Source organism: Penicillium griseofulvum, assembly GCF_001561935.1.
Source record: "Penicillium griseofulvum strain PG3 chromosome Unknown contig_91, whole genome shotgun sequence".
Taxonomy (NCBI): Eukaryota; Fungi; Ascomycota; class Eurotiomycetes; order Eurotiales; family Aspergillaceae; genus Penicillium; species Penicillium griseofulvum.
The window spans coordinates 1,025,142-1,047,362 of record NW_024467450.1 but is presented as its reverse complement, the minus strand read 5'-3'; the positions used below and the strand labels follow the sequence as shown (position 1 = coordinate 1,047,362).

The 22,221-nt window shown below is 48.7% G+C and overlaps 6 protein-coding genes across 6 annotated transcripts; 3 read left to right on the top strand and 3 right to left on the bottom strand.

Moving 5' to 3' along the window:
- Positions 1-3,910: 3,910 nt before the first annotated feature.
- On the top strand, positions 3,911-7,094 carry PGRI_066840 (DNA-directed DNA polymerase POL5; the record flags this gene model as incomplete). The annotated part of the gene is made up of 5 exons (XM_040794398.1): positions 3,911-4,282; positions 4,349-4,928; positions 4,994-5,802; positions 5,857-6,156; positions 6,207-7,094. The coding sequence occupies 5 exons, from the start codon at positions 3,911-3,913 to the stop codon at positions 7,092-7,094; spliced, it is 2,949 nt and encodes a 982-aa protein (XP_040649648.1).
- Positions 7,095-7,476: 382 nt separating this feature from the next.
- Positions 7,477-8,622, bottom strand: PGRI_066830 (MOSC domain-containing protein; the record flags this gene model as incomplete). Its single annotated transcript, XM_040794397.1, has 1 exon — positions 7,477-8,622. The coding sequence occupies one exon, from the start codon at positions 8,620-8,622 to the stop codon at positions 7,477-7,479; it is 1,146 nt and encodes a 381-aa protein (XP_040649647.1).
- A 469-nt stretch (positions 8,623-9,091) lies between these two features.
- PGRI_066820 (putative pyroglutamyl peptidase type I) lies at positions 9,092-9,936 on the bottom strand (the record flags this gene model as incomplete). The annotated part of the gene is made up of 2 exons (XM_040794396.1): positions 9,092-9,766; positions 9,826-9,936. 2 exons carry the CDS (start codon positions 9,934-9,936, stop codon positions 9,092-9,094), a joined length of 786 nt encoding a protein of 261 aa, XP_040649646.1.
- An 834-nt stretch (positions 9,937-10,770) lies between these two features.
- On the top strand, positions 10,771-12,725 carry PGRI_066810 (cytochrome P450; the record flags this gene model as incomplete). Its single annotated transcript, XM_040794395.1, has 7 exons — positions 10,771-10,795; positions 10,847-11,085; positions 11,139-11,255; positions 11,311-11,413; positions 11,472-11,540; positions 11,599-12,210; positions 12,289-12,725. 7 exons carry the CDS (start codon positions 10,771-10,773, stop codon positions 12,723-12,725), a joined length of 1,602 nt encoding a protein of 533 aa, XP_040649645.1.
- Positions 12,726-14,461: 1,736 nt separating this feature from the next.
- PGRI_066800 (uncharacterized protein) lies at positions 14,462-16,438 on the top strand (the record flags this gene model as incomplete). The annotated part of the gene is made up of 1 exon (XM_040794394.1): positions 14,462-16,438. The coding sequence occupies one exon, from the start codon at positions 14,462-14,464 to the stop codon at positions 16,436-16,438; it is 1,977 nt and encodes a 658-aa protein (XP_040649644.1).
- A 1,886-nt stretch (positions 16,439-18,324) lies between these two features.
- On the bottom strand, positions 18,325-22,123 carry PGRI_066790 (putative checkpoint protein kinase (SldA); the record flags this gene model as incomplete). The annotated part of the gene is made up of 3 exons (XM_040794393.1): positions 18,325-20,540; positions 20,595-21,027; positions 21,134-22,123. 3 exons carry the CDS (start codon positions 22,121-22,123, stop codon positions 18,325-18,327), a joined length of 3,639 nt encoding a protein of 1,212 aa, XP_040649643.1.
- Between the last annotated feature and the right edge of the window lie 98 nt (positions 22,124-22,221).

The following is a 22,221-nucleotide window of genomic DNA, read 5'->3' as shown; positions in this document are numbered from 1 at the left end:
ATAATATCTTAGACTCTAGAAATCCAAGTGATCTCAGAAATGCCCTTATAGCCCATTATACGTAGTCCTCGATTAAGTCAGCCCGATAAGTGATCACATTCATTTTCCGAGCTTTAGTTGATTGGCCACACTAGAGAGGGATCTCATCTCGTCATTTCCGAAAATAAAAAAAAGAGTTCGCACTATCTGGCCCTATGAGGGGATATCAAGAGTCGATCAGAGATCGGAATCTATGTCGTATGAGGTACAGAGGACAATGCAGTAGATTGTCGATTTGCCATTCAATTGCTTCTAGATTGGAACGTACAACGTAGTATTGAGTAAGGAATGGTAGATAATCCCATTCTTACTCTTCCTAAACTTGAAGAAGTTATAGTGCTCTGCTCATCCATACCCGTGCTGCCCTTACTTGCACCCGCATTCTTGCTGATCAAGGGCTCGCGATGACCTCCAATGTCGCGTATCCCTTCCATACCCCTTGGTCGGGTGTCTGACTACGATATACATTAATTGCCCAAGGGTAGTTCTATTGAAACCTACCTAGCGGACAACTTCACGATTTTTACTATTGACAAAGCAACCACACCTACCGAGGTAAATTGTGATCGCTCTGAAGCTAGGGCTACTATGTTGGACAGAGTACAGTACAGACATCAACAGTATGGACGAGCTGATTAGGGCCAGGATGCACGTGATTGACAACCCCATTGTAAAGGGCATGGATGGTTCGTCAACACCTTAAACAAGTTTAGTCACTAGTTGTACAGATCTCAGTCGGGTCTTATTCGGGCTATCAGGTGCGATATTTCCTCCGTACAGAGTACCCAGCAAGATCTCATCGTCATCAGGCAGATCTTTTGTACAACATACAAACTATGTCATACGAAACTGCTAGTCGTTGGAGTCAGCTATACTAGTGGCCCAGTCATAGTGGACACCCGGCTCAGGATTCACTACTGCACCCCACGGTGTGCTATTCTAGACTCTCTCGTGAAACACCGGAACCTCGAGCTTCATTGGGTCATCCTGGTATATCCGATCAATCCGAGATGCGTCAACCCCCGATCCTTCAAAGTTTACAATTGGCTGCCATCAATGTATAACTATGCGTCTTTCAAGAACCTTGTACCGGAGTACAACATACACATATCTACCCAGTGGCAGATAATGCGGTGTGCAACTCCGACGCGATCGGAGGATTCTATTGACCCGTGATTCTACGTCATATATACTGAACATCAATATATTTGTGCTCCGTGCACTCAAACCTGATGTTCTAATCCTTTTACGTTCGAACTCAGCCTGTTTTGAGGCCTTGGCAGGTGCCTCACATCAACGGTTGTTTTGATGTGTTTTGATGTGATGATCATAACATTGAAACAGCTATTCACGAATCAGACAGCACCTGGCTCTTCTTAGGCGCTTGCAGATGTGAAACTCGCTGACATGCTGACCGTGTCAGCCCGGTCGCCCGATCTAAGCACCTCTCTGCGCCACGGCTGCAGAGACGCAGCTAAGGTGGGGTCGGAGAGGACCCCGATGATGTGACCAGTCAATCGTATCACAACGCCATGTGCGCTGGGACCAGTCATGTTCACTCTCCAGCCGATGTACTTTATCGCTGCGGGGTTCATCACATTTCAACTCGTGTCCTGCCAGATATAGCCTGCATGGTTAGTGTTGTCTAGACCTTTTCCCCTCCTTGGGTTTCCGCCCCTCTTGTCCAATGTGATGTCACGGTCCTGTTGATTGTTGATAGCGCGTGAAGCTTCATGTAAACAAAGCAAACCAGCTTTCACGAAACTAATGCGTTGTCCCGTGATCACATATGACATCAAAGGAAATTTTCCAGATCAGGATTTCTGACCTCCCAACTGGGACTTGATCTGTATTTTGGTATTATACACTATCCAGTACTGGAAATACCCTTACCCTTTATTTCCCCTAGTCTTTCTATATTTGTCAAACTAGTATCCTCCCGGCTCGGAGACCCCGATCATCGCCGCTATTGGCACCCCCCCGGTCATTTATGCGCCAGCGCCTCGTCGGCTTCGTGCCTGTCAGCTCCCCAATCGTGCTATCACCTCTTAGTGACGCCCCTACTCCCTTTTTGGAAGCTGGTGACTGCCCATATCACACGGCTCCTATTATGGTACATGTCTCTGTCAAATGTCCCGCCCAGCGTGACAGATCGCAGGCACACTTAGACGCCACTGGACTGGTATATTCCTCAACCATGTTCTACCAGTCTAGACTTTCTTTTGACGCATAGAATAGGCTCTCTTGGTCAATAAAGTATATTCCTTTTTTTTTAACGCCGTAGCCAGCCCACCTTAAGCTAAACCTGTAGCCACCCCCGTCTTTACTTAAACATGGTGTACACTCCCCAATCCCAGTATTCAGCCAAATTTCACTCCGAACCTCTGTACCCCGTACAACCCCCCAAGTCACACAATGCCGTATGATATGGTGGGTGTTGCATAATCAGGCAACCTACGAAGCCCCTGAAAACACAAAATCTGACACCTGGCTCTACATCTATCACAACGGTTGCCAGGACTCCCAGGCCCACAAACACGCCCGACTCCATACATTATGACTCCGAGACCCGTCCGCCTACATCAAAACCACTTGTGCAATTCCTATGGAATCCATTCCCACATGTTGCCAGCACGACGACTACCCAAAGCTAAAAACTACTTAAACCATGCAGATCCACGGCAGATGATCCCCCATCCGTTCCAACACATCAATTCTGATACAGAGGTAATTTTCTCCCTAATATTTGACTCCAGATATCAGATGGCCTCGCCAAAGCCAAATTGATAGTTCGATGCATGGTTCCTACTCTCCGATCAGCCAAGAACGTCGCTTTGTCTGGTATACTCGTATACAGGTCAGCCCGGGGCGGGTCGGTGCATTCACCAAAAAAAAAAAAAAAAATTAACACAAGCGGAGCCCGGATCCTGAAGCTCGGATCCCGTGCAATTAACGGATGGATTTCCTCGGCGATATGCGATTGTATAAATGGATGCTGGCTTCCCGGTTGCCTTTGACAACAGGGTATTCCTGCGTCGGACTGGTGGTTTGAGGTTGATGGCCCGCGGCTGGAACCTTCGATGATCTCGTTTTTGAGATTCGTCATTACCCCTGAATTAGTAGTCCGGACTACTTTTCGACCCCGGTTTCTCTGACAGCTTCGACTACGCTATATTCTTTCGTCTATTGAAATGTTGGTTGCTCGTTGCCATGCCCGGGCTATTGCGTGGCTTTGAGGTATCTTTGCTGCGGCTTCCAGGGGCTCCATTTGAGGTACGGAGTACTCCGTATACTCCGTACTTGGAGGCAGTCTAGGTCTTGTGGCTTTGGGGGCTAGATTTTTTTAAAATTTTTCTTTTCAGCTAGAATAGTACGCTTGGTGAGGAGAAATTGACTTGGTGGTTTTGAATATTTCTCTAGAATGCTGTGGCAAGATGGAGATTGGTTTGTTTGAAGTCTTGGAAGTCTGGCTGAGAACGAGCATATGCTACGATATATATATGTTATGTCTGGAACCTTTCCATAAATTAATCTCACACCTCACTTGATTTCTAGCATGGCAAATGAATTGAGCTCCAATTATCTTCCTGAAGAATTTAGAAAACATCCACGTTAAATGAGTTCGTTGCCCGTTCAACCCCGGTCTGTTCTTTGGAAGGTTGGAGCATCAAAAGTCTTATCAGCTTATCTGTATACACTAGTCCCAAATAGGCTAAAGCATGAATTTTTCTGAGCAACTTCAACGGCCGCAAGGAGTGTTGAACGTGCCTTTGGTTCGTAGATCTTCATTGTCAAGGTCTGAGAGCGGATAATTCGATCATTAATTGCACCTCGCACCTATCCGCCATCTCGAAAACCCCCAGAATCAGCAATGGGCCCCCCTTTCGCCGGTTCAAAGAAGCGCCGCCGCGAGCCTCACAATGTCGACGTGAAGTTGGTGGAACTCTATGAGGATCTTGCCAGCGAAAAAGATGACATCCGGCTCAAGGCTGCCCAAGCGCTAGTGTCACAATTCACTCCAGACCAGAACCCTGCCGATGAACAGATCAAGAAGGTGCTATCGAGACTCTTCCGCGGTCTCTGCAGTAGCCGCAAAGCTGCTCGAATCGGTTTCTCAATTGCCTTGACTGAGATTCTGAGCCAAGTCTTCTCATCACCGAGAGAGACGTCGCGCTTTAGCTTCTCGGATGCTCTGAACCTCTGGGAGACCCAGTCGAGTTCATCCGGCAGCGAGTCAGGACAGGTTGGTGGCCACACATGGTTTAAAACGTCGCATGCGCTAATTAGGGCATCCTTTCGCTTCATATAGGAACAACGCGACCACCTTTTCGGCCGTCTTTTCGGCGCCGAAGCCATTATCAAATCCGCCGTGTTGTTCCAGCCCACCGTTCCCTTCGAGCAATGGACCCAGGTTATCGATCTTGTCTTCGAGCTCGCACAGAAGAAGCCGTGGATCCGTGAAGAGTGCGGGTGGATTGTATACCAGTGTGTTTATGACCTGGCCGCACGCAAGATGGAACCCAAGTACATACAGTCTGCCCTGGAACAGCTGTGCATGCGCGACCTCGCCCGGTCGCCCGAGGGTGTTGCTATCTGGTTAGCAACTAAAGATATGTTCCCTGAAGCTACATTCCCGAGCAAGATCTGGAAGCACGACGATCCCTTGGATACGAAGGAGCGCAACAGCTTGTCGAAGATCATGAAAGAATCGGGTGCTGCGGCCAACGATGGCGAAGCCAAGGTGAACACTGCGAAGACCTCTGGCGTCTGGAACAACAAGCTTCACTTCGCCTGGGATGCAGTTATCTCTCGGACCAGTCTTGAAGTGAAGGACAAGTCGAATAAGTCTCGTATGACCTTCATTGATTTCTGGACTGAGGTTGTGGACAGTAAGTACCTATCCAGCGGTGGAACGATACACGGGACACAGAACTAACCAGCAAACCTCACATAGATGGTCTGTTTGCTGCTGCATCCTCGGACGAGCGTAAATACTGGGGCTTCCTTCTTTTCAACAGAATTCTCAACGATGGCGGGTCGAAGCAGGCCCCTCAGACTTTTACCAAGAATCTTATGCGATGCTTGACAAACCAGCTCGCCGTGGAGGACCGGTACTTACACCGAATGGCTGTCAAGACGGCGAAGGCAATCCAGGCTCGTGTCTCCAAGGAGCCTGAATTCGCAGCTGCGGCCGTCCGTGGCTTGATGGGAACCAGCGGCACCTTGAATTTCGACCAGGCCACCAAAACCAAGACCGTTGAGAAGATTGTTGCCGAAGCCAACCACGAAGCATTGGAAGAGATTGTCCCATTCTTCGAACAACTTATTCAAAACCCTGGCACGACCGAGGAGAAAACTGCCGCATCTAATCGTCAATTCGTCGCTGGCCTCCTTTTAACCATTGTGCGCTCGAAGGCTTCCTCGACCGAAGAGGATGCCGAAGACCTCCAAGCAAGCCTTGAGAAGATTCTGTCCATTTTCGTGCGCTTCGCGTACTTCATGGATGCCGGAAAGAGCTCCGCTGCCCCAGAGCCTGCTCTCTCATCGGCAACACAAGAACTCCTGCGCAATCGAATCAACTCCTGCTTGAACAGCCTTATCTCCAACCAAAAGTTCGCCGCCACGCTCCCGTATGCTGTGGTGAAACAGATCCGTGATGCAGCTAAGTCTGGCGAATTCGGCAAGTTCATCATTTCTATCGATGAGAAGCTATCAGAATCTGTGAAGGCTGCTTTCAAGTCTTTGAAGAAGTTGTCCAGCAGGGTACTATTTCCCCCCTCGTATGTCGCTTAGCTGCTTATACTGACTACCACATAGGAGAAGAAAGACAAGGGCATGGCCGCATTCAAGCTGCTTTACTCTATGACTATCATGCAGGTGTACAACGGAGATGCAGACGCGGTATCAATGCTTGATGAGCTGGAGTTCTGTCATACCAAGTTCCTAGGCGACAAGGAAACCAAGGCGGAAGACACCGGCGATGCCTCAGATGCGTTGGTTGAGATCCTTCTCAGTTTCGCATCCAAGCAGTCGCAGCTGTTCCGTCGTATGAGTGAGCAGGTGTTTGGCGCTTTTGCTGACCAGATCACCGAGAACGGATTGGAGTCTTTGACCTCGGTATGTAGCCTTAACTTCTGTTACACATTTCATTTTCTAACTAGACCCAGATTCTGGAGGCCAAGGAGAGTCTCGCTGGACAACAAGAGATGTTCGAAGAGCAAGACGCTGAAGGTGACGAGGAAGAAGAAGATGACGATGCCGAGATGATGGATGTCGACGAGGATGAGCTCGATAGCGATGTCGAGGTCGTCGAAGCCGGCAGCTCCGGATCCGACTCAGACGATGACGAGGAAGAGGAAGAAGAAGACAACGAAGAAGATGCCAACGAAGTTGCCGCCTTCGAAGCCAAACTAGCGGCAGCTCTCGGACAACACGGCGCGGACGAAGGTGATTCTGACTCCGACATGAACGATGACGAGATGGATGAGCTAGACGACAAATTGGTGCAAGTATTCCGCGCGCGTCGCCAAGAAACCTCCCACCGGAAAGACAAGAAAGACGCACGCGACAACATGGTGAACTTCAAAAACCGCGTTCTGGACCTGCTAGAGATCTTCGTGAAGAAGAGCCACACCCGCCCTCTTGCGCTAGATATCCTCCTGCCATTGCTCCGACTATCTCGCCGGACCAGCGTGAAGCAGATCGCCACCAAGGCAAACGGTGTGCTGCGCGAGTACACCAAGGTGTGCAAGGGCAATTCGCTCCCGAAGATCGAAGACGATGCACAGGCAGAGGCACTCTGGGAGCTGCTCCGATCTGTTCATAAGGAGGCTAGCCACAGTGGACCTATGGGCCATGCGACTGCTTGCAGTCAGGCTAGTCTGCTTGTTACTAAAGTGCTTGTTGCGCATGATAAGGATGCTATTGCGGGTGTGGTAGATGTTTACGCTGCTACTCGCAAGGATCAGCTCATGAGCACCAAATGTCATGTGCAGCCGTCGTTCTTTTCGGAGTGGAATAACTGGTGTGTTTCTGCTAGCAAGCAGTTGAAGTGAGGTTGGATTATTACCAATTGTATAGAGAATGCGAGTATGATCTATCGCTAGTTTTCAATGTCAATGTCATTATCATGTTCACTCGAGGGTTCTTCGCTGTCAAATCCAGTATTCCCATTCCCAATTTTTATATTAGGATCGATTGTCATATATATATTTCAATTAAACATTGCCTATAGAGTTGTTTTCGGTTTTATAATAGGTGAACTACTATGAAGCTTGGAAATATATGTCCATGGACATCCTTCAAGATATATATCACAGAGTGTGAGAAGAAAATATACTATGTTGGCCATTTCAACCTTCTAGCATACAATACTTGATTCTGTCCACGGATAGCTATATCCAGCCCCCCAATCGCAACGAGGTATATAAAACCTCCCTAAAAGCCAGTAACATATCGATGCTTAGACGTCTCCTCCAAAACCTCCAACTTCATTCCAACCTCAATAGTCCCCTCATTACGCGGTGCACTCAACATCCCGAAACAAGGCTTATACTTCATCCCCTCATCAACCCTACGGTACGAAACAAGCGTATCCCACGGCTGTTTCTTATGTTTGATCGCCGTATCCGGATCAACATTAGGCACCTGGCAGCGCGCACAGCGAGCCACAATATCTAGATCAAGCGAAGGCCGAATAACAGCCTTGTCATCACCAGCCTTCTGATCGGTAATGCGAACCAACTTCCACGAATCCTCGCTCCACGGCACCCCGCCGCGAACAACGATGTTCGGACGGAACCGCTCCACAGTAATCGGGTCGACACCCGCTCTTCCCAGACGATCATTGAGCTCTACCAGCGAAGCCTCGGACGCAATCAGCACGGGGTGCACATCTGGAAAGCCGGTTGTCTGAATACGGCCCAGACGACTGGGGGCGCCGTTACCCTTCAGCACGCGCGGGGTCGGGCCCTTGTAGACTAGGGCGACTTCGCGGCCGAGAAAGGCGGAGAAGGGGGCATTGATTTCATCGCTGTACCTGTACCCGTCTGTGTGCGTGTCCCAGATCTGGACGGGACCCGTATTTGTATTTTCCGCTAGCCATTGCGGGGATGGATGGGAAGGGATGCGGATTGTATAAAATTGATGTTCTTGATCTTGGTCTTGGACTTGATCTTTTTTGTCCTGGCTGGATTCATTGGATTCTGGTTTTGGGATACTCACGACCAACTCACTGCCGTCGGCATTTAGAGCGGTGCGGATGCGGGTCATATCCGGGATTTGGCGGATGGTTAGGAAGGTATTTGAGGACGCGTCGATGAGCATCCAGCGGCGGTCAAGGTCGAGACCGTGCTGTTTTAGGACTGTCGATTGGACTTCGAAGCCTCGACATGATTTTATGGGGTACATGCGCAACGAGATGATCTCGCTGGATTGTTTAGGGCGCTGGCGCCATAGGCGGAGAAGTTTGGTTGGGTATTGACCTGGTTTGGGCCATCCCGTGAAGCGGGGAATCAAGATGACCGGAATTAGGAGTATGAGGCCTAATATTACTGCCGAAGCCATGCCGTGTGACTGAAGCATGTTTGCTGTTTGGGTACTCCGTAGATGTTCGGGTTATACACGTCCCAAGGAAAGTGACAAGTTGGTTTTTGCCAAGGAGTGCCGCCTTTCATATAATGTTCCGAGGGCTTATGTTGAGGTGCTCAGGTTAGGGAGGTGTGGTGTTTCTGGTTGCTATTATAGTCGTGCTGTTGATATGCTGTTGATATGGTGTGTATTATCCTATTATATTCTATATATGGTAGCTGTTTTAGGCCCAATAATAGAACTCGGAAGTATGAATTAGATACATAGTATCTAGGAAATGCCACATGAAAACACCATGCACGTATAAATATGCAATGAACGAGAGGGAAAGGAACTGAAAATGCATATAAGTCCCAGAGAAGCAATTGCTGAAGCTCAATACCGAAAAAAAAACCAACATATACCAGGTAGACCCCTCTGAAGAGGTATATGGACAAAGCTGACTGCGATACTGCAATCTGTCTTATGTTGAATGCTTCTTATCGAGCCAACATGTGACCATTGCCTTAATTAGGGCGAGTGTGACAACCCGACCTTGCTCAATATTCGCATCCTCAGACGCCCCAGGGACATGGAGGAACAGGACATTGCGATCCTGTCCTTGTAACTGGGCCAAAGACATACTGGTATAGAAAATGAAGTCGCACAGATAGTGACCCGCGTCCTTGGAGATCCGCAGATCCGACTCGGGGGCAAAAGAGCGCCACGTCTCTAGGAACTGGTGCTCGGGCTGGTAAGGCGAAGCAGAGGAGGGATCATCTATAGCACGACCTGGGATCAGAATCGGCGGCAGACCTAGTCCTTTCCATCGCTTTTCGCCATCCACATAGCCGGGACGACCATTGACATCGGTGATATTATAGTCATCTCGGTGAGCTAAAGTTTCGACAGAGTAATATTGTCTTGGAGCTGCGATCCCGATATGAATAATGAGATCTGGTCTACGACCACCATGAGAGGTAGCAAACTCCTCTAAAATTAAGGGAAGAGACTCTCGAACAGTGGCATAAGCCACTGGGATTGGAGTGGGATGCACATGGAGTGAGACTCGACGATCAGAGTCCTTCGGGAAAAGAAAAGATGATGGAAGAGAGGAAGCGATTAGATATGACGCATTCACAAGGTTTGTCTTAAAGGGCTGGTTACACTGTTAGTTTTTCGGGTCGGATACTCGTAGCATCCGTGCAGATCACTTACCCCAAAGCCTGTTATTAGAACAGATATCTCATTAGGCGAGGCCAAGGGCTGTGGTGGGTTGTTCCCGACAGGGGTGGAGTTTACGTATGGGGCAGTTCCGTAGTCACCCATATTGTTCAAAAAGAGTTGAAAGTTGAAGAAAAGAAGAGGGGGAAAAAAATAAAAAAGGGTAAGTTAACGAATGCGGGGGTCTTGGGACCCGACTGTAACCTATAAGAATATTAGCCTAATTCTGTTAAGCTATATGTGGCGACCAGTTAGGCCTTCATATTCTTCGGCGAAAAACTAGTTCGTTATATTTATATTATCATTAGCTCTTTGCTAGCGTTCCTTCGTACTTGCGACGTATTCGCCCCCCCACTTCAAATCTTATGACATTTCCTATTCTTTGTACCACAAAGTACAGTGTAGTTTCCCCCCCTTCCGATTCTACCGGTCTTGCATCTTGCATTTGTAAACTTCCATTATCATTGGCACGGTTATAGCTTGAAAAAGATCTGCATATGCAAGTGGATTTCAGACGGAATAGAAATCCATTCAAGAATTGCCTGTTTGGGTAATGATCGTCTAATAGGTCTCGTTCTCGCATTTCGTCAACTCTCCTAGCAAGGTGAGGTATATACATATCTGAACTTCCGAGGTTCAAGAATATTATTTATCAGATCTTTATTCATTCCGGTGAAAGGTATTCGTCAGGCTTAGACCTTATTGGACTTATGGCTTTCCAATGTTTCTTGGCTTCGGTTCCAACTTGATATGTAGCATTTGATATTTACGCGGACCCCCCCCCACCCCCACCCCACAACGCAACACAACCACCCAACACCAACTATACGGGACCCCCCCCCCCCCCCCCCCCCCCCCTGCTTTGAATATCTAGTGCGAGGCCCGTGGGGTAGAAAAAAAAATGGAGTCTCCTTAACTAATAGCTCAGAACTTCTATAAATGAGAAGCCCCTCGGAGAATATCAGTGAGTAAACTGGGGTGTTGCTTCTACTGTCTTTCCCCACTTTCTTTTTAGTCTTGACCTTGACTATGGCGGTCATCACTGAATTACTCAACAATCCCTATGTCATACAGGGTGTGTGCATTGCCCTAGTGGCGGTGTTCATAACAAGTGTCTGGGCAGATATAGCAAACGACATTCCCCATAGGCGCATTCCTTTGGTTGGAAAGACCTGGTGGGACCTCACCAACAAAAAGGCCCGGCTACGCTTCACCCAGTCATCTCGTCAACTAATTGCCGAAGGCTTTGCCAAGGTGAGTCTTAATACAAATACTTCTCTACCATCAAATGTGCTTACACGCCTTAGGGAGCCAATGTCTTTCAGATCATTGGAGCCACGAGCCCGATGGTTGTATTGCACCCGAAGTTTGTCGATGAAATCAAGAACAACCCAGATCTAAGTTTTAAAGACTCTATCAAAGATGTAAGCTATGACCAAGAATAACCTGTGACCGTGGCTAACTTGACTAACCCGATAGACCTTTTTTAACGATCGGATTCCTGGATTTGAACCATTTCATAATGGCACTGCTTTAAAGGTTACCATCGAGGTTGTGCGGACCAGTTTGACCCAGGCACTCGGTATGCATGTCTATATCTCACCTGAGAGACAGAACTGACATATTTCTCATTTAAACAGGGTCAATTTCACTTCGGCTCTCAAAGGAGGCTGGTATGACCTTGAAAAAATCATTGCCCGCTACTGATGGTATGCTAAAGCACCCCATTGGTATTGAACCCTCTCACTGATATTCCTCTCTTGGCAGAATGGAAGCCCTACCATATCGCCTTTAAGATCCCGCATATGGTAGCCCACGTCTCTTCTCTGATATTTGTTGGAGAGACCATCTCCCACGATGATGAGTGGATCGATGTTTCCGTGAATTATGCTATAGATGCGTTTGGGGCTATGCGTGCTCTACGAGAATGGCCATCCGTTCTCCGTCCTATCGTGCACTGGTTCTTGCCCGCCACCCGAAAGCTACGCATGCACTTGAAGAAGGCTCGTTCCATTATTAGCCATGAGATAGACAGGCGGGCGTTAATTCGCGCGGGCAAGCTCCCTGAAGACGATCCACTCCGTGGAGCTGACGCTCTGGACTGGTATCGCGAGACCGCCGAAGCCCGGAATAATTTGACCTTTGACCAGTCTTGTGCTCAGGTTGGATTAGCGCTCGCGGCCATCCATACCACGTCGAACTTGCTGACCAACGTCCTGTATGATCTTGCGGCGTATCCGGAGTACATGCAGCCGTTGCGTGATGAGATTCGTGCAGTTGCTGCCGAGGATGGAACTCTGAAGAAGACTAGTTTGCTTAAGCTAAAGCTGTTGGACAGTGTGATGAAGGAAACGCAGCGCACTCACCCACTTTCATTGAGTAAGTTATTTCATGGTCTTTCGATGTTCATTCGTTTCAGAACTTGTTTTCTTTGAAATGGCTGACACTCCACAACAGCCTCCATGAACCGTCTCGCCCTTAAGCGAGTTGTGCTCTCCGATGGAACTGTGATTCCCAAAGGTGCCAACTTGTTCGTCTCTACGAAAACACTGGAAGATGACAGCATCTACCCTAATGCTGCCACTTATGATGGTTACCGGTTTTACAATAAACGCCAGCAGCCCGGGAACGAACACAAACATCAGTTTGTCGCAACTTCACCCGAGCACTTCGTCTTCGGTCATGGTGTCCACGCCTGCCCGGGCCGATTCTTCGCTGCGAATGAAACCAAGATTTTGCTCCTTCATTTCATCCTGAAGTATGATTGGAAAGTGGAGAGCGGTGTTCGACCTCCGAACATTGAAAATGGTGTCGAGTCTATCCCTGACCCAAGGGTTCAGATTCTGTTCCGGTCGCGCAAGCCAGAGGTTGACCTAGGTTTCCTAGGAGAGTAGTGGATAAATTTAAGCAGGGCATTTCCTTTCTGTTTTATATATATTGAATATCGCTAGTGTTGTGTTTTCAAATGTTGATCTAAGGAATGATGTTATAAGCTGTGGGACAAACTGGATTCGAGTGTCCCATTGAAATATTATCGAGCCATTTTAAAAACGAAAGTCAAGTCCAAGTCGTTTTGTATGGACATCAATATATTGTAGGTAAGACTCGAAAGTGGAGTTGATTGGCATCTGGTCCACAGTGCTGCGGGTATGCTGTAGCTATCCATAAGCGAAATGAGATCTTAGTAAATCAGTCTCTGAATCGGAGAATTTACTCCATACATTGACATACAGATTTAAACTGCAGTGACACAATGCTAACTCTGGAGATGTACCTTACTCCATGCAATGACACGTGACTAATAATTAAATATAATACGGTAATAATACAGTAATTTTCACGCGTCGTGGACGCGTCGCGCGTCAAAGCTTCTCCCCAATTGAGTTATATGGGGGTAGCTCAGGGCTCCAGACCGCACAATGAGAAAATGTTGCTGATCTACGGTACCCAGGTACCCGTTGGGGGTTTTTTTTTTCGTTTAAACAAACCAATTGACTGTGAAAGACAAAGAATTTTTGCTTTTAGCGGCCCGAGCCACTACAATCATTGGAAGTTAAGGAAAAAAAAATAAATCTGAGAAGAATATCAGAGCAGACATGCACTTTTATACGCAACCTGGCCGTTCTTTTGTTCTGTAGCCCTTGCAGTTATGGAGTGAACGACTGGAGACAATGTCTCGAAGATGGAGTACCGATCTACCACATGTACGGAGTACTCCGTAGTACTCCGTATGTTGTATATGGTACCTGATTCCACCAGCCCCCTCTTTTTATGAGGCCCTACTCTCTAAAGTAAAGTTTACAGCCTACTACTTTGTCTAAGCCCTAGAGGAGAAAAAAAAAGCACTTTGGTCCAAGGTGTCCTTACCTCCCAGCTCCAAAGCTCCGTCAGTTTATTTGTCGACGGTACATGCATTAAGCAAGGCCCCAGAGGTGTCCACTATACACTATAGGAAATACTCGAGAAAATCTAAACATCTTTCTTGTAACCAAAAAAAAAAAAACCACGTAGAATTGTAGACATCCTATAGCAAAGTTTTATCGAAGATTTTCGCAGTGGGCCGTTGAAGTACACAAGTATAGGATACCAAGTCTAATAGGCATTTCACCACGGGGAATACAGGTACCAAGTACCCCCCCACTCCCGCACGCCTCACCCTACGCCCAATCCTCCTCCATCTTCCTTTTCTTCTTTCTCTCTACCAACCCTTTTCTACCATTATCGCGAGATATTTTCTTGCACCCTTCTCCGTTTGAGGAGACGTTCTTTTCTTTTGTGTCTTTTTTTCGGGTAATGACGAAATCCTTCATTCCCTACTACTCGGACGGGATGGAGCCGCAGATGTGATCTGGTGATCCCCGATTTCAAGTTGCCGCATTCCTTAGGAAGCACATCACGCACACCGAGACCTCGGTTTTTTTACTTCATTCACGTTACTCCTCTGCTCTCGTTGCATTTTCCTTTTTTTCTCCCCTTCACGATTCACGATATTGACGCGACGCTGCGCGCTTCGACTCGAAGTCGCGCCGTACTCACCTACTCTCAACTCCCCCGACACGTCCTCCAGTTCCCCCCACAGAGATCGCATTGACCAACGTTCTGCGGTTTGCAAGACCGCAAGACCGCCAACATGGCTCAACGTCAACTTTCGCGCACTCTGCCGAAGAACTTCACCTTCTCCCTCGGCGACAATGAACCTAAGACGCCCGAGCGCCCTAGCACTACTATGAATGTGCCTCCACCGCCTCGCCATTCAATCTCCAGTGGTCGTCTGCCCAGAGTTCGGGCTCGCGCTGGTACCAATGTCTGCGCTCGCATGGACATGGATATGTTCCAGTTCCACGGTTCCGATGTTCCCCTACCTTCAATTGAAGTACCTCAATCGACCACCGACCTCGAGGCGCCTTTGTTCCGTGATTTCGCTAGAGATGAGGGATATCTTGCGCCTCCTCGCGTGCGAAGAGATTTTAAGACACCACCTGCGCAGATTCGTGGCACGCCTTTCGACTCCTGCGACACCGAGAATTCGTGGCCATCGTGGGACCAGACACCTGGCCCAAATGACATCAAGCGCCCAGGGTCGGCCTGTTCAACTTTGTCAAATTCTTCAGTTGAATCAATTGAAACCTTCGCATCACGACCATCTGTAGGAAGTTTCACCAGTGTCGAAAGCGATTTGTTTGACTCGTACTTCCCTTTGGAGATGTCCAAAGAACCAGAGATCGAGTCACCTTCGCGACCTCAGAAGCAGGCCGCGAATGTGAATGCCAAAGTGTCCAAGAAGCCCTGGACTCGCGAGATGGATACCCACTTATGGAATACTTATCAAATCTACCTCCAGGACCCTACTATGACTCCATTCAAGATGACCCCAGGCAGTATCCCTCCTTTGGGAGTCACCTCACGTGTTGCGCGACGCGCCAAGAAGACATGGGGGCAAAAGAGCAGTCGTATTGTTGACTCTGTCTCGATGAAGTCTGTTGATCCCGTTGGAATTTCTACCCCCAAGGCTGTGGACCAGGAGTTGCAACCAGCCTGGCCCAAGTCTGACTCCAAGACTCGACGACGCCTCAAGATGCTATGTCGACGCAAATTCTCGATTTCTCCACATTATCAGCGCATAATGCAGTCTCGCACTCCTGAACCTATCACGGAGATGTTCGGCCCTCCTACGGATACCCGCGTTAAGGACTTTGCTGACAACTCGGCCTACACTACTCGTGACCTCGGCATTTCTCTTGTCACCTCCGAGCCGACTCCACTTTCTCAGGTTACACAAGACCTGCCTTTGACTACGGACTGGTTTAACAACCCTGTATCTGCTAATGTCGAGCCACCAGTGGCTAAGACTCCTAGCCATCATCTTCGTGTCGGGTCTGCTCCTAACATCCCTCGTTTGGGATCTCCATTTGTGTACAGCACTTGGGGTCCCGGTGGATCAAACCGCGAAGTCCAGGATTTCAGTGCTCGACGTGGGACTGTTCATGTTCCAGGTTATCGTGCCCGACGCAACACATACTTGGACCAGTCCTTGCCCGATACCGATGATGTATTCGCGAGCGTTTCCAGGGAGCAGAAGAATCCTTCCGATCAAGAAGTGGAACGTCGCTTGGAGGACTATGTTCGTGACAACAAGTTCCAAGACATGGGCCATGGTCGGGTCCGCATCCGCAATCGTGGAGCTACCACCAGTGCTGTCAATCCCAGAGATATGGACCAGCTTTTCTCACCACCCTCGTCCCTCAACTCAGGCCCAATTGAACCCGAGGAGACTACACCTGTTCTGAAGGCGCCCGTGAACGCATTGTTGGATCTTGGCGAAAACATCAAACGCCTTGGCTCACCTTTCCGAATCGAAGGAGGATTCAAGCGTCGCGAAGCCCCGAAGCGAGTCACTAGACGAGCACCTGCGCTGTCTGATCCGTTCATGAGCGGTGGCCCTTCACACACGGGGCTTGATGACAGCACTTCTCCCATGCAAGTTTCCCCGGCCCAAGTACATGCTAAAGCCCCGGATCCTTTGCCATACAATGCCTCGGAGGATGGCCTTTCTGATGCTGAGCGTATCCGCCGGCAAATCTTGAATATGCCTTTTACACGCAACTAGGTTGCGCTCTTTTGCTGTCGAATTTTCAAGTATCCGTTTCACCGTGGCGTCTATTTGCGAGATTTAATCCCCTTTGCATAATGATTTGAACGAGATACCGACAGGGCCCTGGTACGGCCCTTGCATTTCCAGCCTTTTTACGACAGCAACACCGTCCACGACTGTAATGATACATTTGAGATTTTTTTTCACGCTCAACCCTCAAAATCGCAACACTGAACCTCAACGACAAAAACCACAAAAAAAAAAAAAAAAAAAAAACGTGATGGGTCTTTCCACTTTTCATTTGGTCGAAACCCACAGTACATCGGCGTCCGGCTGTTGGTTACTTGCCTACGAACATTGACCTCGTTTGTCTTGTACCAACAATCACCTTATGCGTCTGTTTCGCACCATTTACTCCGTGAAACCTTGGCTTTCTCGAGCAGTTTCATCTTCCATTCACTCACATCATTTCCTTTTCTTCCAACGGGGCTTTCACCTCGAACAAAAATAACACCAAAAGCACAAAAAAAGTTGAAAACAACCAAAACCCCATATCTGCTGTCACAACCAGCAACTATTCGCTATTTTTGCGATCCCACGCTCCTTACATCATCTCTTTTATCTTATTTTCTCAGACCTTGTTCAGTCGTTCGTCCCTGCATCTCCTACATGGTACAACGCACCTTTCCTATCATGTCAAATTGGAGATGCGACCCGACTTGACAATGGTCACCTATCGAATTACCCGTCACACATGGAAACGACTCCCTGCCTTTATGTTGGCCACCGTCAGTCAACATAGACGGCAATGCACTCCCCAAAAAGCGAATGTGCAACGATACATATGCAAATACATAGACGAACTGAAACGAAACGAACGCGCATGAATATTGCAGTTGACCAACGACATCCCTGATACGCAAGCGAGGTGTTTGGTTTTCTTTTGCCAGCGGTCCCTTTTTTCTTCCTAATTCGCATTTCATGATCTCAATCTTGAAGCTGATTTCCCCGGATAATCTACTTCTCGATTGATGATCCACGATTTACCCCATGCTTTCGATTCTCGATTTGATTCAGCTCGTGCTCCATGATTCCCCTTGTGGCGAGCCTTATTGGGTTTGCATTCGGATAATCGCGTTTTTTTATCTGGTCATTTCCCTGCCTCTTCTGCGTCTCATGGCGTATGGATGTCTGTCTTTTTATTTCAGAGCCTGTTTTTTCTGGATCTTTGTGATCTTACTCTGGAGCTTGTGAGAGTTTGGCCGTTTTATCTATTTTACTCACTGATTTATTCTTCCCATACGCGGCTTGATCTTTCAGAGCAATCGCTTTGTTTGATCAAATTGATCCGCCAATTGAATTATCTTTTCGATTTTCATCTGTTTTTTTTTAGGTTGTAGGTCATCGATTGCCGATTGCCTGATAACGCCTACCTGTGTTCTTGAGCACACACCCTACCCTTGCATATATGGCTGCACTTTCATCGCTCTTAGTGTGCACCCGGCAGGTATCATTGGCAGCGGATAGACTCTTTATTCCTTGCTCTCCCTTGTGTACCGGATACTAATTGTACATGCTCTTTTATACCAGCCTTGATCAGCGTTAGGTCATACATACTTGAAGTCACAGTCTAGCACATGATACATTTCTTGTGGAAGTCTTCACGACTCGAAGTGGGCACGAGGAGCTGAAGATACTCGAATAGTCAACGAATAGCTGGTCTTAACGTAAGGAAGAATCAATGTCAGACATTATTTACAGATTAGACAATCAACAAACAACAATAGTAATCCAGAATAAGAGTAACAAGCAACAGGTAACATACGAAGAAAATGGGGGGTATAAGTTATAAAAATATCTGCAATGAGGCAATTCAACACAAGAAACATATCAAAAGAAAATTACCTCTCCAATTTCTTCTTCCGATCAGCAAGTAGAGCCTCAATCTTCCGAATCTGAAGAGCAAGACCCTTCTTCTCAGCATTTGCAAGGAGCCACTCCTCCATGCCACGACGAACATGCCGCATGGAATGCAAGACAGGCAGAATGGGCGCAGATGACAGACCCGCGTCAGCTCCGTTCTCGCGCTCAATGCGCTGCCAGCGCTCGGCACCGGGGTTCAACAAGAGATCGAAGACACCGGCCCAGATTTCACGGTCCCAGTATCGTTTCAGAGACTCACGGATGCGATAGGTGCGGGATGATGCGTTTTCGTCGCCATTGATGGGAGTGGATTCGACGTATTTGCCGAATAACAGGACATGGATCACGCCAGCAATACCGTACAGATCGATTTGGTGGGTCCAGGGGCGCATCTCGCGGATTTCGTTGCACTCGTGAGTACCGGTTTCCCAGTCAGCCATGAATTGCACGCCTGGCGAGAAGGCTTGCATATCGATGCTGCGACCGAAGTCGATAAGGACCAGGCCCTTTTGTTGCCAGCCGTGGGAGCCGCTTGGGGAATAGTGGATGCTTTCGCGGGGGTCGAAAGCGGTTGCATCGGCACCGAGGTCGAGCAGGGAGAGGGCCTTGGAAGGTGCTTCGTTGGGATTGTGGTCGTCTAGGCGGACGAGGCAGTTGTCTGCTTTGATGTCGCCGTGGAGGACGCCGTTGGTGTGGAGTGCTTCGACGGTGCGGAATAGCTCGACTGAGAAGAACATTGCTAGGACCTCCTCCAGACCGCCTTCAGAAGTGTGGCTGGAGTTTATGGCTTCATTGCGGACGATGTTGACGAGGTCGAGTATAGTACCGTGTCCTCGATAGTCCTCTACCAGGAAGCTTTCACGTTGGTGAACATGCAATTCGTGTGCGCGAACAATGCTATCAGCGGCGCGAGAATGGTCCGTAGATTGTCGTAGACGGCTATATGCTGTGCGAATCATGTAGAATTCCCACGCACTTGATGGCCCATTTTCGACTTTGACTGCCTCGAAGGGGAATCGGGGAGTCTCATAAGCGTTCGACTTTCTCAGTTGGGGAATTTTGCCGTTGGGGCTTGCGTCATCATCGGAGTCAGAGTCGTAGGATTCAAGACTGTCGACACTCTCGGCGAGATAGACCGGGGCATATGCACCGGCTCCTAGCTCACGCCTGATAATGTAGCTTCGTTCCGCTCCTGGAAATTCGAGGATAGGTGTGTCAAATGAACCATCACCGCCACTCTTTGATCGCCTGGTGTTAGTTTTGACGAATTTCTGGATCATCGACGCATAGTTGCTATCTTCAACATGACCGTGATAACCCTTGTATGTCGCAAGTGGCTTTTCCAAGGAATTGAGGATCGTGTTGCGAATGCCCTTGTCAGTCGGATTGCACTGCGCATCCCTGATTATTGCTTCCCGTCTCCGTGGCTTGGGCGCGAGGGCCTTGAAGGCCGTGGGACTAAATGGCACATCAGCCGTAGACCCAAGGGTGTGATCTCCATGGTATGGTGTATTTGTCCCAAGTGGACTCGAAAGCAAAAAGTTACCGGCCGGTGATCGAGGCTTCGAAGGCGTTTTCGCGTTGTAAACGCTGTTTCGAGCGGCTGTCAAAGATGGAATGGATTCCGTTCGCTCTACGATAGGTGTCATAAAGGGAAGGCGGTTTTGGGCCATGACCGCAGGGTCACGGTAGGTACCCCATGGAGGAGCATAGTCCTCGGGCATTTCTGGTATGAATCCTTTCCTCTCCGGTGTTCCTTGTGTCGAACTACCTTCGGCTCCATCACTTACGACAGAATGTGAGGTAACTTCAGCATTTGGGATATCACGATCAGGGTTGAAGTCTGTCCAATCGCTCCCATCGCCATCAACGCTCTCAGCTCGTGTTGTGTTTGCATAGTCTGTGTCATCGTATGATTTGTGGAACGTTTGGGTCTCCTCGTCTCCAAACTCGCTCGAGGCCGCTGAGAGGTGCCCTGTTCCTGTACTGTCTCCAGTACTGGCGCAGTCGTCATCTTCGTAATCACTACCGCAGAAGCTATCTGCATCTCCTTCAGTCTCTGCCTTCAATGGCTGGTTGAAGATGCCATAGATTTCATCCGTCGCTGCACGAGTGTGCATGGTCATTGTCGGTTCCCGAGTGCTCTTTCGCCGGACCTTCTTATTATTGGACGGGGAGTCAAACTTCATTTTGACTGTACACGTGTGAGTTTAATCTGTCCAAAAGATGGAAAACTTTTACTACCCACCTGTTTGTGTTTGTGTTGTTTCCCCTTTGATCTTTGTGCGGCTCGTTTTGCTAGATTTGTCTCTATTGGCATCGTCTTGATATTGAGATTGGGTATGATTAGCTGCGGTGAGATTTTGGCCTAAATGCTCCGGCAATTCGTCTGGCGAGTGAGATTTTCCTAATAGGAACTCAGTACTGCTGGTGTTCCCAGAGATCTGCTGCAAGGGCTCTTTCTGTTGCCGCCAATTCTTGTCCATCCAACCACGCTTCATGGCTCTGAGCTCTTCGAAACTCATTTCATGTGCAGGGTTGGTGCGGTCAGGGTATACGGATTCCAGGTCGACAAATACACGTTCGCGTCGGCCGGTCCGCGGGTTAATCGCTTCCCTTACATGATGTTCGGGTACTTCTTTGGGTGGTATTGGTTCTTTGGAAGGAAGATCTGGATTGGACTGAATACATAATAAAACACCATAGGTTCATGCCAGCAATTAGTCCTGTGATCGTAAATATGTGGAGGTCTGAAGATGGAAAGGGCAACCAGGAATGAAAACTCACCTCGTCCCTGAAGATAGCCATCTTTTGTATTGGCGCTGCTTTCTTCCCAACCTTCAATGTTTCCCCTGCCCACGGCTTTGGTTCCACTTCGTTCTCCTTCTTGCGATCCCGAATCGATCCAATGCTTTCCCATCCCTTTGTCGACCCACCAGTTGCGGGACCCGGCGCAGCAGAGTCAGCGTCAGAGAAGATCGCCATCTTGGGCTTTCCGGACTTGGTCTTCGCAGGACTGCCCGTCTGAGGTGGGGGTCGTGAAGCCTGTGGGTCAGCAGAGGCATCTGATGGCGCGAACGGGTTCATCTTGGCGGCCAGCGCGGGACGGACAGCTGGCAAGGCAGGCGAGGAGGGCCCAGTATCTTGTGGACGCTGATCATATCGGAATTGGAACTCGCTGTACTTCCGTGCCAATCTCTCGACCGGCCGCGCCTCACGGTCCATACCGAGCCTGTACACCTCGTCGGCCTGCGACCACCGTCCAGCGCCCTCTAGCCACCCGGCGAATTCCTCATAGAAAAGAGCCAGACTTTCACCAATCTGATGACGAGCAAGGAATGCAAATGTTTCGCGCGGGGCATCTGAGAAGAGTCGAATATAATGAAGCCATAATCGAAGATATCGAGGGTCGTTTCTGTAGTGTGATGATGAAAGGAATGACTTCGTTGCCCGTTCCAATAATGGAAGAAGACCGGATTCTGCAGTCGCTTGTGCGGAGGGATACGCGTTCAGGGTCCATTTGACATAACGGTCATAAACATCGAGCGGATCGTCCGATTCTCCTATCGACTGCAATTCGCTCTCGTATTCTTGACGTATAGCATCGTTGATGGTCCTGGTTCCATTTGGCGATGGCGAAGGGATCTTTTCACCGTTGCTGCCGGCTGAAAATATCCGGGCGAGTTCTCTGGCTGATCGGCCGCCAGGAAGTGATTGGACGTTTTCCTTTTGTGCTTCGATGATATCGAAATCGACCAATTCGTCTGAGGCTGCCATGTTAGCGACGTCGACAGATGATATGAGATCACACAGATCTCAGGTTCTGTCGTAGACCAAAAGTTCAAAGAAAAAGGCAAGTAATTACTCTGGCGGGG